Source organism: Neomonachus schauinslandi, chromosome 2 (genome assembly GCF_002201575.2).
Source record: "Neomonachus schauinslandi chromosome 2, ASM220157v2, whole genome shotgun sequence".
NCBI lineage: Eukaryota > Metazoa > Chordata > Mammalia > Carnivora > Phocidae > Neomonachus > Neomonachus schauinslandi.
In genome coordinates this window covers 58,938,444-58,956,976 of record NC_058404.1, presented here as the reverse complement: position 1 = coordinate 58,956,976, position 18,533 = coordinate 58,938,444, and the positions used below count along the sequence as shown (strand labels likewise).

General features: G+C 34.7%; 1 protein-coding gene across 1 annotated transcript in view; it reads right to left on the bottom strand.

Moving 5' to 3' along the window:
• The window catches only part of NEK1 (NIMA related kinase 1), a 191,840-nt gene that overhangs the window by 72,367 nt on the left and 100,940 nt on the right, over positions 1-18,533 (bottom strand). Inside the window, 4 exon segments of the mRNA XM_021698746.1 lie at positions 8,409-8,504; positions 9,106-9,183; positions 9,818-9,901; positions 10,332-10,415. Coding sequence (XP_021554421.1) covers positions 8,409-8,504; positions 9,106-9,183; positions 9,818-9,901; positions 10,332-10,415 — 342 coding nt within the window.

The following is an 18,533-nucleotide window of genomic DNA, read 5'->3' as shown; positions in this document are numbered from 1 at the left end:
TTAAAAGAATGTACTAAAGATCTGAACAGACACCTCACCAAAGACATATATGAACAGCAAATAGGCATATGAAAAGATGCTCCACATCATATGTCATTTGGGAACTGCAAATTAAAATAATGTGATACTACTACATATCTACTACAATGACTAAAATCCAAACCACTGAAGCACCAAATGCTGCTGAGGATGTGGAGCAACAAGAATTCTCATTCATTTCTGATGGTAATTCAAATGGTACAATGGTTTGGAAGACAATTTGACAGTTTCTTACAAAACTAAACATACTTTTACCATGTGACCCAACAATCACACTCCTTGGTATTTACCCAAAGGAGTTGAAAACTTATGTTCACATAAAAACCTGTACACAGATGTTTATAGCAGTTTTATTCATAATTACCCAAACTGGGAAGCAACCAAGATGTCCTTCAGTAACTAAATAGATGAAGAAAAAAACTGGTACATATATGGAATATTATTCAATGCTAAAAAGAAATGAGCTATCAAGCCATGCAATGTCACAGAGGAATCTTAAATGCATATTACTAAACAAAAGAAGTCAATCTGAAAAGGCTACATATTGTATGATTTCAACCACATGACATTCTGGAATAGGCAAAACTATGGAGACAATAAAAAGATCAGTGGGGGCAGCTGGGTAGCTCAGTTGGTTAATAAGCATCTAACTTCAGCTTAGATCATGATCTCAGAGTCCTGGGATCGAGCCCCCATGTCAGGCTCCACACTCAGCGAGGAGTCTGTTTCTCCCTCTCCTTCTGCCCCTACCCCTGCTTGTACACGCATTCTCGCTCTTTCTCTCTCTTTCAAATAAATAAATAAAATCTTAAAGAAAAGAACAATAAAAAGATCAGTGGTTGCCAGAGGTTGTCAGAGGAGTGGTAAGAAGAATGGAATAGGCAGAGCACAGAGAATTTTTAGGAGAGTGAAAATACTCTGTATGATATTATAATGATGATACATGTCATTATACATTTGTCCAAACCTACAAAATGTACAGCACCAAGACTGAACTATAATATAAATTATAGACTTTGAGCGATGACATGTAAATATAGGTTCATTAATTGTAACAATGTACTTCTCTGGTGAAGGATGCTGATTAATGGGAGAGGCTATATATGTGTGGGGGCAGGGGATGTATAAGAAATCTCTGTATCTTCCTCTCTCAATTTTGCTGTGAAGCCAAAACTACTCTAAAAAAAATTAAGTCTTTATATAAAAAAAAGACAGAAACATTGTTCTAATCCATAGTTCAGCACCATTGAAAAAATATACTGATATTTAAGATGTTATTATAAATAACTTAAAAAAATCTAAAGCTAATACAACTGAGTATTATCTCCTTGAAAGATTACATAGAAATATTTTGAAACTTTAAGATGGTCTTATTTCTTACAGAATATTCAAAAGTACCATAAATTCTGAGAAAATAAAAACAAGTTTCAACTGGTTCTGAAAAAATAGCATTCTTAGAAAAGTATGTTATTTCTCTAGATGATTATTTTGAAGGAAACAAATTAATTTGGATGTACAAATTCTATCATTTTATTTAAATCAATAAATACTTCTCTAACCACATATATTTATCCACTGTATAATCAAGTGAATGTTTAAATTCACTTAAAGAAATGATTTCTGGGGGCTCCTGGGTGGCTCAGTGGTTAAGCATCTGCCTTCGGCTCAGGTCATGATCCCAGGGTCCTGGGATCGAGCCCCGCGTCGGGCTCCCTGCTCAGTGGGAAGCCTGCTTCTCCCTCTCCCACTCCCCTTGCTTGTGTTCCCTCTCTTGCTGTGTCTCTCTCTGTCAAATAAATAAATAAAAATCTTAAAAAAAAATAAATCATTTTTCTATTGCTTTGAATATGATTTCTATTTTTTTTTTTTTTTAGAAAGAGAGATAGCTTGCATGTGTATGAGCACAAAGGGAGGGGCAGAGGGACAGGGAGAGAGAGAGGATCTTAAGTAAGCTCCATGCCCAGTGTGGAACCTGACACAGGGCTCCATCTTACAACTCTGAGATAATGACCTGAGCCGAAATTAATCAGTTGCTTAACCAACTGAGCCACCCAGGCACCCTGATTTCTGCTATTTTAATAAATTAATCTGATCTGATTTTTGTGAGAAAACAAATAGACAATATTTGATAAGAATTAATCAACATATTCAAAGATGTTTTAAGTGCTGAGCACAGTGCTAAATAACAGATATCCAAATCGAATGATACATGGTAATTATGTGAGGTCGTAGATGTATTAACTAGACTTATTGTGGTAATCATTTCACAATACATACATATATCAATCATCATATTGTATATGTTATACTTACATAATGTTATTTGACAATTTTATCTCAGTGAAGTTGGGCGAAAAAAACCCAATATATTGTAGACCAGAACTAACTGCAATAATTTTCAAACAAACAAAAGACAAAAACAAAACAAAATGGATCATACAATGTTTTCTCTCAAAGGATTACAAACTATAAGAGAAAGGGAAACATAAATTAATCAGTATGTTACAGAGAAGTAAAAGTAGATAGATGTGTGCTAAATGGTCTGGGGAAAAACAAACAAAATAAAATGAGAGAAAGAACTGTAAAGCCAGGAGGGGAGACGATGAGAGTGGCCTTTGTAAGGCAGCCAGTTTGAACAGCCATTCATTGTTTAAGGAGGTCATAAAATACAGTTCAAATAGGACAGTTCTACACTTAAATCACCAAACTCTCATTTACTAGTCCTGTGATTTTTCATTGTTTCTTATCCTCTCTGAACTTCAAACTTTTTCTCTTTAAATTGGAAATACTGTACTCATTGTCTCCTTACTGTAGGGATTCAATGTGATAACTTATGTAAAGTGACAGCTGTGTTCCTAATAAACGGTCGTAATTACATTTCAGCAAACATTTATTTAGTTTCTATTGAATAAGGTTATTTGGCTTAAATACTAAAAGTCTGATATCAGACCCTAACAAAATGAAGAAACTGGCTTTGCTCAAAGCCAGTTTCTAATCTCTAGAATGCAGAATAAAAACAAAAACCTCCCATCTGTGCATAATCAGAATTTAAAGTTTTTGCATTGCATAAGGTTTTTAATTATCACTGTAAAGTCAATAGGAAGCAGACAAATACTTGGCATTATAAATTTTTAAAAAACTAAGATTTTTAAAGAATGATCAAAAGAGTAATTTAATTGTATAAATAAACAGGAGAGATAATGTGAATTTAACCAATTTTGCTAAAGAATAACACCACTGCCTTTCTCGGCCTGTCACATAAATAATTTTTATTTATGCTTATGAAGATGATCTCAAAGTCATTTCCAAAATTACTGGGCAGTTGCTTCTAACAGGAACCGTAAGGAAACCCTTTTTTTTTTTTTTTCATAAGGAAATTCTTAACCAAAGAAAAAAGTCACCTATACCTGAATGCTTCAATTTATTACATTTCTTTTATACTTCTTTTTAATGCTTATACACAAGAACACATAATTCATACACAATTTAAACAAACCGCTGGCATAACTCTCTGAAAGTGCAGATATATGGCCTAAGAAAAATTTAACAACCTCTAGGGAATACTTAGCAGATTTATCTTTATTTAAAGGATGGCAAAAGTCACATAAGGGAATTGAAAATCCTTTATCTTGACCTTATATTATTAAATTGTAAAGTATATGAAATAGAGATATTTCTATATTAATCTCAACCTTAAGAGAAACCTAAAGTAATAGAGACAAAAATCTGTTTACTGATAAAGTGCTATGAGTTAGACCAAAGATAATCAAATTCAGTACAGTAGGGACTATGCTAAAACATGGAAAATCTCTACTAAATTCTCTTCATACTATTCATCTTTGAATCTATAGAAACACTTCTTTTAATCAAGAGAAGACATTTTTAATGAAGAAAATGTCACTTATTACTATTAAGAATTTGCTTTGTACTGTATCAAAATCTGGCTGCCATATATATGGCTAATGACTGGTATATAGTCTATTATCTAAGATAATCTGATTCAATGTGTAAGACAAAGTTAATGGCACCTTGATAATAACGACCTTCAGGAGACTTCAGTAAATGCTTATATTCCATAATCAAACATATACTAGTCTCTCCCATGGGTCAACTAAACAGATCATAAGAATCTGAAATAATAAACACACAGAGAAAGTCATACATAATGAAATCTAAACCAAAGAACAAACAGACTGCCCTACTAAGTCTTCCAATTACTTAATAACAAAACTGTGTCAGTTAACAAAAATATAAAGGTAAGTCAGAGTAACTACTGAGGTGTTGGAACATCATAAGCCCAGGTAACACACACCACGAACTGATTAGTACAATAGGAGCTGGGCCTTCTACATAAACATCACGAATATATTATTCATAACCTGAATGTCAAGGTTATTCAGTGTTAACCAGATCTTGAGATAGAAAATAACTTATTTTTAAATTGCCAGAAGAGAAAACACTAGACTGAGTTAATTCAGAAAGTTCATCCAATATGACAAAAGACATAAAAATGAAACTAAGAAAACAAAGTTTCACAGAAGATAAAAACACTAAAGATAAAAACACTCCAGGATGGCCAGAAGGGGGAAGTAGTTCTCCACCCTGAAGGAAGCCCTATAGAACTTTATGGCAGAGCCAAAGAACAGGACAAAGAAACAAAAATGAAATAGACAAGAAAAGAGATAAACACAATGAAAAAGGAATTCCTCATACTCAAAAATAGCCTCTCGGCAAATCAATACATAATTTCCCTAATTCTGTTTTTCATTTAATTTTAATTATTAAATGCATTGCTACTCTTAAAAAGCTATCTTCCTTACGTTTCACTCAGAATATGAATATATATACCAACTGAGAAAGGCAATACCATATTATTTGGGGGAAAAAACTCTAACACCACACATGAAAATTTTTCTTCATATTAAAATCCTACGTTGTACTATAATTTTCACACTGAAGTATGTCAAAGAGAAAATTTTATAATATGGGTCCTACATGCCAAAGAATCAGAATAATTAAGGCAGTGATTTTTACCATTTGTTAGTCAAAGATACTTTTGATAATCCAATGAAAGATATGTGGTCCTTAAAGGGCTGGTATCCAAGATCTATAAAGAACTTATCAAACTCAGCATCCAAAAAAACCCAAATAATCCAGTCAAGAAATGGGCAGAAGACATAAACAGACACTTCTCCAAAGGAGACATACAAATGGCTAACAGACACATGAAAAAATGTTCAACATCACTTGGCATCAGGGAAATACAAATCAAAACCACAGTAAGATACCACCTCACACCAGTGAGAATGGCTAAAATTAACCACTCAGGAAACAACAGATGTTGGCAAGGATGAGGAAAAAGGGGAACCCTCCTACACTGTTGGTGGGAATACAAGCTCATGCAGCCACTCTGGAAAACAGTATGGAGGTTCCTCAAGACATTAAAAATAGAGCTATCCTATGATCCAGCAATTGCACTACTAGGTATTTAGCCAAAGGATACAAAATATCTGATTCAAAGGGGCACATGCCCCCTTTTTTAAGGTAAGCCTAAAGGAACTTGGGTAACAGGAGAAATCATTGGTTCTGACTATGAAGATGAATTATTTCTACTTCTGACAAATTTGGTTGCTAAAACTTTCTCTTGAGGAAGAGCTGAGAAGTTAGCATTGTAATTGTCTCATACTCTTGCCCTATTCATGCTACTACATCTGAAATAAGGGGGGAAAAAAGAGGGAATTAAGGAACACTGGGTTTAAAACATTTAAAAAATACAGCAATCTAAAGCCAGATAAATTTTGGTCAATGGGCCAGGAGATAATTTCTAGACACTCTTGGGGAAGATGAAATACACTACCACAGTTACTGTTTCACACTCAAACCTTGTCCATGTTATGTCAGGAAAGAAAAAGGGGGAATAAGATGAGATTTCTCCACTGCTAGACTTTTAAAACTTATGAGGAAAATGTAACTGAGGATGAACAAAGCAGAACAGTTATTACCTAAAATACTTTCAACAGAAAACAAAAAGGAATTATCAAACAATCCTTAGGCCTATTCTAACTTTTGGAGTTGTCTCTTTCACTCATTCCCTTATAGCTAAGTGGTTCTTTTTCATTAGGAATCTCGTAAGAAGAGAATTTCCCTATATGTTACTTCAATTGGTGAATTAAGAAGAAACACACAAGACATTTGATCAAACTCCAAAACATACCTTTGGTAAAAACTATAAATCCTAGAGATATAATTATATTCCTTATTATTTTACCATACATAACAGAAAAATGACTAAAGTATTTCCATTAAAAACAGGAACAAAATATCCCTATTATTGTTTAATGTTATCCTAGAAGTTCTGCCAATGTAATAAAAGTAAAACAATAATATAAGGTACAGCTTGAAGAAAGCAAGGGAAATTAAGGTGAGCGCATAAGAATAAAGACTTCAATACTGGGCAGCCTCAGGTTCAAATCCCTGTTCCATACTTACTGGAATTATAACGTCACCTAATTGTTTTATCCTTTCTATCTGCTTTATAAAGTTGTAAAGATTAAGCAAAGCAAAATACGTGCAGTGGTTATAACGTGTCTAGCATACAATAAACAATAAACTGTAGGAATTACTGTTATGATATATATCATGACTACTTGCCACTGATACAGCTGTACACTAAAAATCCAAAAAATTAACTAAGAATTGGTAGAATAAGCACTGTATAAGCAAAAACCACCGATTTCTCCAAATATCAGCAATATTCTGTTAGGAAAAGAAAAAAACCCTTTTAAAACAGAAACAGAATTAGGTACTATTAACAAATAACCTTTACAAGAAATATAACAAGTATGACCTTAAAATGATCAAAATTGTGTAAGAGATATAAAAGAAATAATGAATAAATGTAGATACTTAACATGCTCCTGAATAAATTAATTTGTAGGTTTAAGGTAATATTGATAAAAATTCCAACAGAATTTTTTTAAAGATTTATTTCTTGATTTGAGAGACAGAAAGGGAGAGAGAGTGCAAGGGCGGGGGGGGGAAGGAGAGAGAGAGAGAGAGAGAGAGAGAGAGAGAGAGAGAAGCAGACTCCCCACTGAGTGAGGAGCCTAATGCAAAGCTTGATCTCACAACCCTGAGTCCACGATCTCAGCTGAAATCCAGAGTCAGATGCCTAACTGACTGAACCACCCAGGCGCTCCCCAATAGAATTTAAAAAGAAAATAAAAGAGAGAGAGAGAGAGACAAAAGTTACCCAGGAATGTATCTGGTAAAGAAAAAAGAGAGCAAGCAACTAAGGAAAACAATGTAAAAGAAGAGTAAAAAGGAAATGAGGGGGGGCGCCTGGGTGGCTCAGTTGGTTAAGCGACTGCCTTCGGCTCAGGTCAGGATCCTGGAGTCCCGGGATCGAGTCCCGCATCGGGCTCCCTGCTTAGTGGGAAGCCTGCTTCTCCCTCTGACCCTCCCCCCTCTCATGTGCTCTCTCTCTCTCTCATTCTCTCTGTCTCAAATAAATAAATAAAATCTTTAAAAAAAAAAAAAAAAAGGAAATGAGGGAAAAACTCTATCAAAAATTTAAATATATTCTAAATCCACAATTACTAATACAATGAGGTAGTGGCAGAACAGATGGAGTAATGGAACAGAAGAGAGCTTGATGCACGTATATTATAGAGTCATTCTCTAGTTTGTATAAAAATTTAATATATAGGTATTTATATTAATATTTATATTAATATTGATTCATATTAATTATATAAGTATTTATATTAATATATAAAGGTAGCTTTATAAATCAGTGGCAGAAGAAAGCATAGACATTAAGTGATGCTGGGACTTTTTAAATTTTTTTTTTTTTTTAATTTTTTATTTTTTTTTATTTATTTATCTGAGAGAGAGAATGGGAGACAGAGAGCACGAGAGGGGGAAGATCAGAGGGAGAAGCAGACTCCCCGCCGAGCAGGGAGCCCGATGCGGGACTCGATCCCGGGACTCCAGGATCATGACCTGAGCCGAAGGCAGTCGCTTAACCAACTGAGCCACCCAGGCGCCCTTGCTGGGACTCTGATTAGTTACTTGGCAATAATAAAAACTTATTATTTTAAAACTTATTCATTTTAGAATAAGTAAATTAGGTTCTCACCCCAAATCAAACCCCAAAATAACTTCCATATTGATCATCCTTAAATACGAAAGACAGAGAGGGTGATAGAGAGGGAGAGCCAGGGCAGGGGACGGGAGAGGGAGAATGAATGAGAATAAAAAATGGGAAAGAAAAGAATTACAAAATTAGAATGGTGACATACTAGCCAGTAAGAGAGATAGGAACATTAATAACATGACCAGGATCAAGAATATGAGCTAAATCTTACATGCTCTTCCCATACTTTCTTTTCTCTCTCATATGCTTCCTTTCTCTTTCGTTCTAATTGTTCTTTTAGTACAGCAGCACGTGCACTTGCTTGGGCCTGAAAACAAAAACAATCAACGAAATTAGTTACCAGAAAGAAGGGTATAGGTTGTTTTTTTGTTTTGCTTTGTTTTAGGTATCTAAAACGATTTACTTATTAGCCAAAAAGGAGGAGTTGTGGGGGTCGGGGAGATTTCTCAAGTAAAAATGGAAGCTCACTCTATATCCCTAGCACCAAAACCAGGCTCAACACACAGCCGCTGCTCAGTAAGTATTTGCTGAATAAAAATACAGGCACATTCTAATGGAAATACAAATGTAAAAATTTTAAACTATGGTTATTATATACAGACTTCATTTGTCTTCACAGAAATGGACAATTACATTTTTCATTTTTAAGGTTACCATTTTTTCCATTTTTTCTTTTTAAGATTACTTGTGCAATAGTTTCATGTACTTCTGTCATGATTTCATCGAATTACTCTCCATAAACACAGGATACGAAGAGAGGAAGACACTATTTTTCAGAAACCAAACATTGAGGGATAAAGGGGAATGAAAAATTAAGGCAAAAGAATAACTATGCAAAACTTTGTGTTAAGTTTTTCTACCTTAGGTTCCAATCTTCTCAAAAAAAACTGTATATTTCTAGTCTATACCTTAAATGCTTCAACTTTTTTACGCCGCATGCCAGCCTCCTCGCTTCCTTCTTGTCCTTCGGAATAATCAGCTTCTTTCTACAAGGTAAATAGATAAGCAAACCACTTAGGACAGACCCTTGAATTCAGTGCAGAGCTCTGTGGAAGATAATATGAATAAACTAACCTAAAAATATAAAATGCTCAACATGGCTAATTTTCTCTCAAGTGCTACAAGTGAACTATCCACAACTACTAACTCTTACGGACAATGAATGGAAAAAAACAAAAATAGAATGATATAAAATGGCCATGGGTACTACTTATATTTTCCTCTCAGAATTCCTCTGGAAAAATGGTCTTATCAATTTTAAATCCCACATCTAAAATGTATTTTATTTCTATGCATAGTTTTCTGATCTTTGACTTTAACTCCATCAGATTTTATGTCAGTGGCATAGCATTTTTAATTTTTTAATTTACAAAATATTTTATGTATTTGAGAGGGAGAGAGAGAGAGAGCGCACACAAGTGGAGGGGGGAGGAGCAAAGGGAGAGGGAGCAGGGAACGTGACTTGGGGCTCGATCCCAGGACCGCAGGATCATGACCTGAGCCAAAGGCAGATGCTTAACTGACTGAGCCACCCAGGGGCCCCAGTGACACAGCATTTTTAATCTTAATCTATTATAATGTCATTCAATTACTTTTTTAAAAAATTATTTTTCAACCTGCCTTTTCACCACGAAGTTTGGCTCTAATCTGTTGGCGCTCATTGAAATTCTGCAGTCTTATTTGCCTCAGTCTTGCCAGATAAACCTACAAGGAGAGAAAAAAAACATACAGCAGTTTAATTTAAAGAAAGAACTATCAACATTTTTACTGCTAAAATTTTTTTTAATTTAAAGAAAAGTGTTAATCTGAATACAAGAAATAAAAGTTTCAAAATCTGGTTAATGGAAATGTAATATTAGCTTTCAAGTGTTTAATTTAGATCAACTTATTTCTGAAAAGAAACACATTATAAATTTTTAATTTTATCAAAAGAAAAGAAATTGAACTCAGAATACTGAATATCAGTTATGGGGCAAAATTATGACACAGCATGTCAGTCAAATTATATTAACAGGTCCCTCTAGACCTACAAAATCCTTAAATAATTGTTAAGAATTTAAACCATGCAAGAAAGGAAGGCAATAAACTCAAAAATGGCTATGTGACGGAGGTAGCGAACATGCGGGAAGCATACCTCTTCCTCTTTGTTTCTTGGCTTCCCTCCTCTTGAAGAGCTGGACCTGCCTCCATACATAGCTGCCAGGTTTTGCAGGATTCCCTGTTCATCATTTAATGTACTAAGTTTAAAGAATGACTAAGGCTATATTAGCATCTTACCTAGGAATATCCAGGTGCCACTTTATTTCGTTTGGCAAACACTGATCATTTCTAGCTCATAAACCCTGGCATTTTCCTATATCAATATAACCAATACATTCATTGAGAACAGAAGGAATTAAACCCCATACATAATTATTCAAAAGAGAGACCAGCTATGTTTTTATTAGTCATTTAAGTAATCAAGTTCTTAAAACTGCTTTGGAGGTTAGCTAAACCCAAATCAAAGTTTTTTTCTGTAAAGGGCCGATCATTTCTACACATTTGTTTACATACTAAATCAACACAATATTAAATATTTGAACTCAAATTCTACACTTGGGCATGTCCTGTTACTATATTGCAAATGATCACATTCAATCACAAACTGGTATCATTTTTTAAACAGTTTAGCATAAACATGGAATTATGTCATTAGAAATTATTAATATCCTTCCAAAAAATATCAGATTGTCAAACTATCCATTTTCTCTTCCTTCAGCACACAACTACGCTGTAAGATTTTTTCCTTAAAAAAATCATCAGTGTCTAACTTCCTTATCTAATATCTTTTTATCAGCTTGTTGAAAGCATACTTTTTTATATTCATGACCTCCATTTTCCTGCTTCCTATTTACATTTTTTTTCCTATTTACTTTCTAACCTACTACAATCTGGTTTCTGATCCCACTAATACTCTGAAAATTTTCAAGGTTACCATTGACTTCCTAGTTCACAATTCAAATGGACCCTTCTGAGTAAACTTTGCAATTAACATTTCCACTGGAAATTAGTTTGTATCCATATAAGTATTTTTTTCTCTCATAAAAACATATGTTCACTGTAGAAAACTTATAAATCATTCACAATTCGATAACCCGAAGCACCTAATGTCTAAGGTTATTCACTTCCAAATTTCCTTCTCCTCATATGTATAAATACATACACATTTTATCATTACAAAACTGGATTTTACTATAGTTATTCTGATTTTACCTTAATATTAATCAGCATATTAAGTTTAATATTCTGAGTCTCTCCTCACATTCAGTATCCTTAAAAACTTGTCCTTCGGAATAATCAGCTCATCTTCTTAAATGGCTAACTCTACTCATCTTTCAAAATGCAAATCAAACATTTCACCCATGGAGAAAGCCTTGCTCATACCTCCTCCAGTCAGTTAAGTGTGACATGCCATACCATTTTTATATATACAGTCTGCAGTAGTGCACATCAGTGTATTATAATGGTGGACAGGCAGTATACCATGATGGTTAAGAACATGGACTATGAAAGACTTCAAATTCTGTCAGTTCACACATTTGTCAATGTCACTTAACCATTGCTGACCTTCAGCAAAATTACTTAAACTGCTGTAAGTTTGGGCATAAAAATACTGCCTACTTTGTGGGTATGTCAGAATAAAAAGTATTATTATATGAATGTGCTCTGCCTGTCTCTTCTTGGAGCCTGACCAAAGGCTACTGCCCACTCAGTTTCTTCCCCTCTTCAAAGGGATCTTGGCATTAGCTTATTAGTTCCGTGAGCTTTTGAGATATGAGTCAGAGAGTGGGAAGGTGAAGGAAAACAAGAAATAGGCAAGGCTGAGCAAAGATGTGAGGTGAACTATGAAAAGATGAATGGAAATATCTACAGTTACAGAAGAGTGGGTGGAGGAGATCTGAGTATCACTATAGACTATATCTTCCTTTCATGGTATTTGACAACTTTAAGTACAAAAATCTGAGTTACTTTGAAGCAATTTTTTTTTTTAACATTTCAGTTTGAAATATTACAGATGCACAGAAAGGTAAAATGTACAGGGAGTTTTCATGGACCCTTCATCCAGCCTCTCCCAATTTTATCATCTTGCATAACTATAGTACACTATCAAAGCCAGGAAACTGATTCCAGCAATTATACATGCACATATTGTGTATCTGTATTAATGCAATTTTGTCACACATATAACTTCATGTAACCACATATAACTTTATGTAACCACCACCAAGATACTCAGTTGTATTATTACTATACACTTCACAGCCATATTCACTACTCCCATACCTAACACCTATCAACTACTAATATGTTCTCCATCTTTATACTTCACAAAATTTACATATTGAAATCATACAGTACGTATCCATTTGAGATGGACTGTGTTTACTTCGTATTATTCCTGGCAGTCCATTCAAGGTATTGGATGCATAAATCAATGGTTTTTCTATTTTACTGCTAAGTAATATTCCATGGTATGGATGCACCATAATTTGTTCATTCATTCACTCACTGAAGGACACTGGGTATTTTTGGGTATTAAGAGTTAAAGTTGCTAAGAAAATTCATGTACAAGTGTCTGACTGAAATCATTTTCTTTACTCTGGGACATAGGTGCCAAGAGTAGAATTACCTATGGTAAGTACATTTTTAGTTTTAAAGGGGACCGTCAAACTATTTTGCAGAATGGCTGTATCACTTTACATTCTTACCAACAATGGATGATCCAGTTTCTCCACATCATCACCAGCACTTGGTTTTTATCATTTTAATTTTAGTCACTCTGATAGGTGTGTAATGATACATTAATGTGGTTTTAATTTGCAATTCCCACATAGCTAATGATGTTATCTGCTATGTGTATATCCTCTTTGATGAAATGTTTAGCCTGTCTTTTGCCCATTTTCTAATTGGATTCTCAGTGTTTTTAATGTTGAGTTTTGGTGATTCTTTATGTGTTCTACCTACAAGCCCTTTGTTGAATATGGGGTTTACAAATATTTTCTCCCAATGTGTAATCTGTATTTCCTTCCTCTTAACAAGATCTTTTGCAGAACAAATGTTTTTAATTTTTTTTTAAAAAATATTTTATTTATTTATTTGACAGAGACACAACAAGAGTGGGAACACAAGCAGGGGGAGTGGGAGAGGGAGAAGCAGGCTTCCCGCTGAGCAGGGAGCCCAATGCGGGGCTCGATCCCAGGACCTCGGGATCATGACCTTAGCCGAAGGCAGGTGCTTAACGACTGAGCCACCCAGGTGCCCCAAAAGTTTTTAATTCTGATGAAGTCCAGTTTATAACATTTTCCTTTTATTTGACACCAAGTCTAAGAACTCTCTGTCTAGTCTAAGGGCTGAAATTTTCTCCTTCTAAAAGTTTTACAATTTTATGTTTTCCCCTAGAGTGAATGATCTCTTTTAATTCTTTTATAAGGTGTGAGGTTTAGGTCAAGGTTCATATTTTTGCCTATGAATGGAAGTCCAATTTCTCGAGCACTCATACTGAAGGCAATCCATCCTCCATGAATTGCTTTTGCTTCTTTTTCAAGAATCAGTGGGGCATATAATTATAGATCTATTTGTGTATTTTCCATACTGTTCCATTAATCTATGTATCTATCCCTCCACTAGTACTATACTGTTTTGATTTCTACAGCTGTAAGTAAGCCTTAATATAAGGAAGAGTCATTCTTCCCACTTAATTCTTCAAAACTGTTTTGGCTATTTTAAGACCTTTCTCATTCCATATACATTTTAGAATAAGTTTGTCTATATCTATAAAAAATGTTCCTGAGATTTTACTAGGAATTGCACTAAACATAGATCAATTTAGGACAACTTGCCATTTTTACTACATTGAGTCTTCCAATTCATGAACATGGTATGATTCTCCAAGTATTTAGGTCTTCTTTGATTTCATCAACATATTGTCATTTTAATTGCATAAATCCTGCATGTCTTATTAATTTTTTTTCATTTTTTGGAAGCAACCGCAAATGGTATTACATTTTTATACACCTGTTCATGGTATGTATTGAATCTTGTATCCTATTAACTATAACTCATTTTTTAGTTCTACGAGAGTTTTTGTAGTTCTTGGGATTTTCTAAGCATATTATCATGTCAACTGGAAATAGCAATCATTTTATTCCTTCTTTCTTTTCAACTCCGTATGCCTTTTATTTCTCTTTCTTGCCTTACTGTAGTAACCAGAACTTCCAGTACAATGTTGTGAGTTGAGTGGTGAGAGCTAATGTATCTTCCCTTTTTCCCAACTGCAGAGGAAGAGCATTTAGCTTTTATCTATATGAAGTTAGATTCAGTTTTTTTCTTTTTTTTGTAGATGCCTATTATAAAGTTGAGGGTGTGCCCCTTTATTTCTAGTTTACTGACAGTTTTTGTCATGAACTTTGTCAAAAGATTTTCTGCATCAATTGATATGATTATATGATTTTTCCTCTTATTGAGATTGTGGATCACACTGATTTTCTAATATTGAAACATGATTTGCATTTCCACACTAAATACCACTTGGTCATGTTTGGATTAGAGTCACCAAAACTTTATTAGAGATTTTTGCACCTAGGTTCATGAGATATATTAGGTCTGTACTTTTCTTTTTTGTGCTTTGTCTAGCTTGGGTATCAGGGTAATACAGGCCTCAAAATGAGTTGGGAAATATTCTTTCTGTTTCTATTACCTAAAAGACTGTATCATTGTATCAAATTGATGTTAATTCTTCTTTGAATGTTTGGTAAAATTCTCCAGTGAAACCAGGTACGCCTGGAGATTTTTTTTTTTTTTTTTTTTGATAGCTCTTAAATCACAAATTCAATTTTTAAAAGTTACAGGGCTATTTAAGGTACCTATTCCAATTTGGTAGTCTGTAGTTTTTAAAGAGTTGGTCTATTTCTTCTAAGGTGTTGAATTTCTGAGTGTCAAGGTACTTGTTATTATCTTTTTCCTAAAAGGGAAGATACATTAGCTCTCACCACTCAACTCACAACATTGTACTGGAAGTTCTGGTTACTACAGTAAGGCAAGAAAGAGAGATAAAAGGCATACGGAGTTGAAAAGAAAGAAGGAATAAAATGATTGTAGTAATATTCCTTGTTTTATTCCTGATATGGGTGATTTATGTCATCTTTGTTTTTATTGTTGTAGAGATTATCAATTTCATTCAATTTTTTCTAAGAACCAGCTCTGTTTCATTAGAAAATTTCTCAATAGTTTTCCCATTTTCAATTTCATTTCTACTTTTAATGATTTCCTCTATTCTGCTTGCTTTGGGTCTATTTTGCTCTTCTTTTGTCCAGCATCTTGAGGTAGGAACTTAAGAGTGCTGATTTGAGGCCTTTCTTCTTTTCTAAGCATCTAGTGCTATAAATTTCCTTCAGAGCAGTGCTTTAGCCGAATCTCACAAATTTTAATATGTTCTGTGTCTATTTTCATTCAGTTCTATGTATTTTTAAGTTTCCTTTTAGATTTCCTATTTGACCCCATCTTATTATAAGTGTTTTAATTTTCAACTATTTGTAGATTTTTCCTGTCATCTATTATAGATTTCTAGTTTGGCTCCGTGATGTTCAAAGATTATACTCTGTGTAATTTTGATTCTTCTGAATTCCTGAAGGTTTTATGATCCAGTATATAGTCTGTCTTGGTGAATGTCTCATTGCATGTTAACTCATTTCCACTTAAAAAAAAAAGTATATTGTGCTATTGTTGGGTAGAATGATCTACCAAGTGTAAATTAGAACTTGGTAGCTTGTGATGGTGCTTAGCTATTCTGTATCATTGTTAATTTCTGTCTAGCAGTTCTATCAATCACAGAGAAGTAGGGTGTTGAAGCCCCAAACTATACTTGTGGATTTATCCTTTCAGCTGTTTCCACTTTATATATTTTGAAAGTCCATTGTTTGGCGTATACCCATTTAAGACTGAAATAACTTCTTACAGGAATGATTCTATTATTATATAATATCTCTCTTTGTCTCTTTGTCCTTAGCAATTTTACTTGCTCTGTTAACAAGAGATTCTTTTAGTTTACTTTGTTTGAGAATGTCTTTATTTCCCCTTCATTCTCGAAGGACAGTTTAATCAGATAAAGGATTCAGGATTGACAGTTCTTTTCCTTTGGCACTTGAAAAATGCTGTCACTTCCTTTTGTACTCCATAGTTTCAGATGAGGGATCTGATGTCATCCAAATTGGTGCTGCTTTATAGGTAATATGTCATTTCTCTATCAATATTTAAAAAATTGCTTTGTCTTTTACTTTCAGAAATTTAATAATACTGCTTGGTGAAGATTTCTTTGTTTATCCTAGTTGCAGGCTTGGTGAGCTTCTTACATCTGTAGGTTTATGTCCCTTGCCCAATGTAGAAAGTTTTCAGCTATTATTTCTTCAAATAGTTTTCTCAGTCCCACACTCTTTCTCTTGTCCTTTGGGCTCCAACGATAGAAATGTTAAATCTCTTCTTATTGTTCCACAGATCCTTAAGACTGAAACATTTTCTTCTGTCATCTCCACTCTACCACTGAATCTATCCAGTGAATTTTAAATTTTGGTTATTATATCTTCCAATTATATAATGTTCATTTGGTTATTTTTTTATAACTTCTGTTTCTTCACTGAGATTTCCCTTTTTTTTAAATTCATTCAAAAGAGTTTTAATTGCTTGCTGAAGCATTTGTTTGAAGCAGCTTTAAAATCTTCATCAGGGCGCCTGGGTGGCTCAGTTGGTTAAGCCACTGCCTTCAGCTCAGGTCATGGTCCTAGAGTCCCAGGATCGAGTCCCGCATCGGGCTCCCTGCTCAGCGGGGAGTCTGCTTCTCCCTCTGACCCTCTTCCCTCTAGTGCTGTCTCTCATTCTCTTTCTCAAATAAATAAAATCTTTAAAAAAATAAAAAATAAAATAAAATCTTCGTCAGATAATTCCAATACGTAATTCATCTTGATTAACAGTGGTAGCGTTGTGGCCTTACTCATCCAGGTTGTGGTTTTCTGGGTTCTTGGTATGACAAGTGTTTTTTTATTATGTCCTGAATACTTTAATTATTTGAAAACTCTTAATACCTTCAATTTTAGCAGGCAAAAACTCCATTTAGGATTAGCATTTAGGTTCTGGCCTACTTTTGTGGGCTTTAGGTCTGATGACAGTTTGCTTTCCTGAACCCTTGTAATATTCTAATCTGCTTCACTGTTCTGGTGCTGATGGTGCTCCTGCTCAGTCTCTCCTGGTGCTATCTTGTGAGAATGAAAGTTGCCTCCCTGAGCCACCTGCTGTTATTGGAAGATCTCCTGAGAGTGGGAGGCAGATGACACTTGGTCTGGGTCTTCTTATGTTGCTAGGTGGAGGGCACAGAGATACAAAGGCCTCATGGCTGCTACTCTGTTGTGGATAAATGGAATCACCTGCTAGTGCCCTAGTTGTTGAGTGGAACTGGGATTGTCCAAGGCTTTGTTGCCACTGATGGGTCAAACTGCCCTCCAAGTCACCTGCCCATGCTCTAGTTGTGGAATGAGATTGGGGCAGCTTGAGGCTTCATTGTTGCCCACAGCTTACAAGAGGATCCCGCTTAGCAGATCCTGAGATTCCACTTTCCCAGTAATTTGGCAAGTGAGAGCAGGCTTTTGGTTTTTGTTTTTGCTTTTTTTGTCCGTGGTGGATCTGGGAGGCAAGCATGGCCAACACCCAGCCCACAATATATGGGAGATTAAAAAAACCCCAGGGAACCACACTATTTCTTAAGTCCTGAGGTCTCTAGTTAGTTCATCTTCTTTCTAGCATATAGAATCCTACTACAGTTGTATGTTAACTAGTTTCCAGGGTATTTAATTCTATTTAGAAGGGAGGAGCAGGGAAAAGAGGGTTTATGTCATCTTGTTCTGGAACTGTGCTTAAGTTACTTTTTAGTAGCTAGGGTTTTTGTAATGCAGTATACTCTATGATAGGACCAGTATCATTAAGGTTTGACAGTTACATGGGACTGTTGTAAAGTCTAAAAGAGACTGTTACGGGTTGAACTGTTCTTCCAAAATCTGTATGTTGAAGTCCTCACCCCTAGTACCCAAGAATTTGAACTTATTTGGAAATAGAATATTTATCAAGTTAAAATTATATCATTAGAGTGGATTCTAATACAATACAACTAACGTCCTTATAAAAAGGGGAAATTTGGAGCAGACTCACATACAGGGAGAAGACTATGTGAAATGCAGGCAGATCAGGGTAATGATTCTAATATCAAGGAATGCTAAAGATTGCCAGCCAACCACCAGAAGATAGGGAAGAGGCA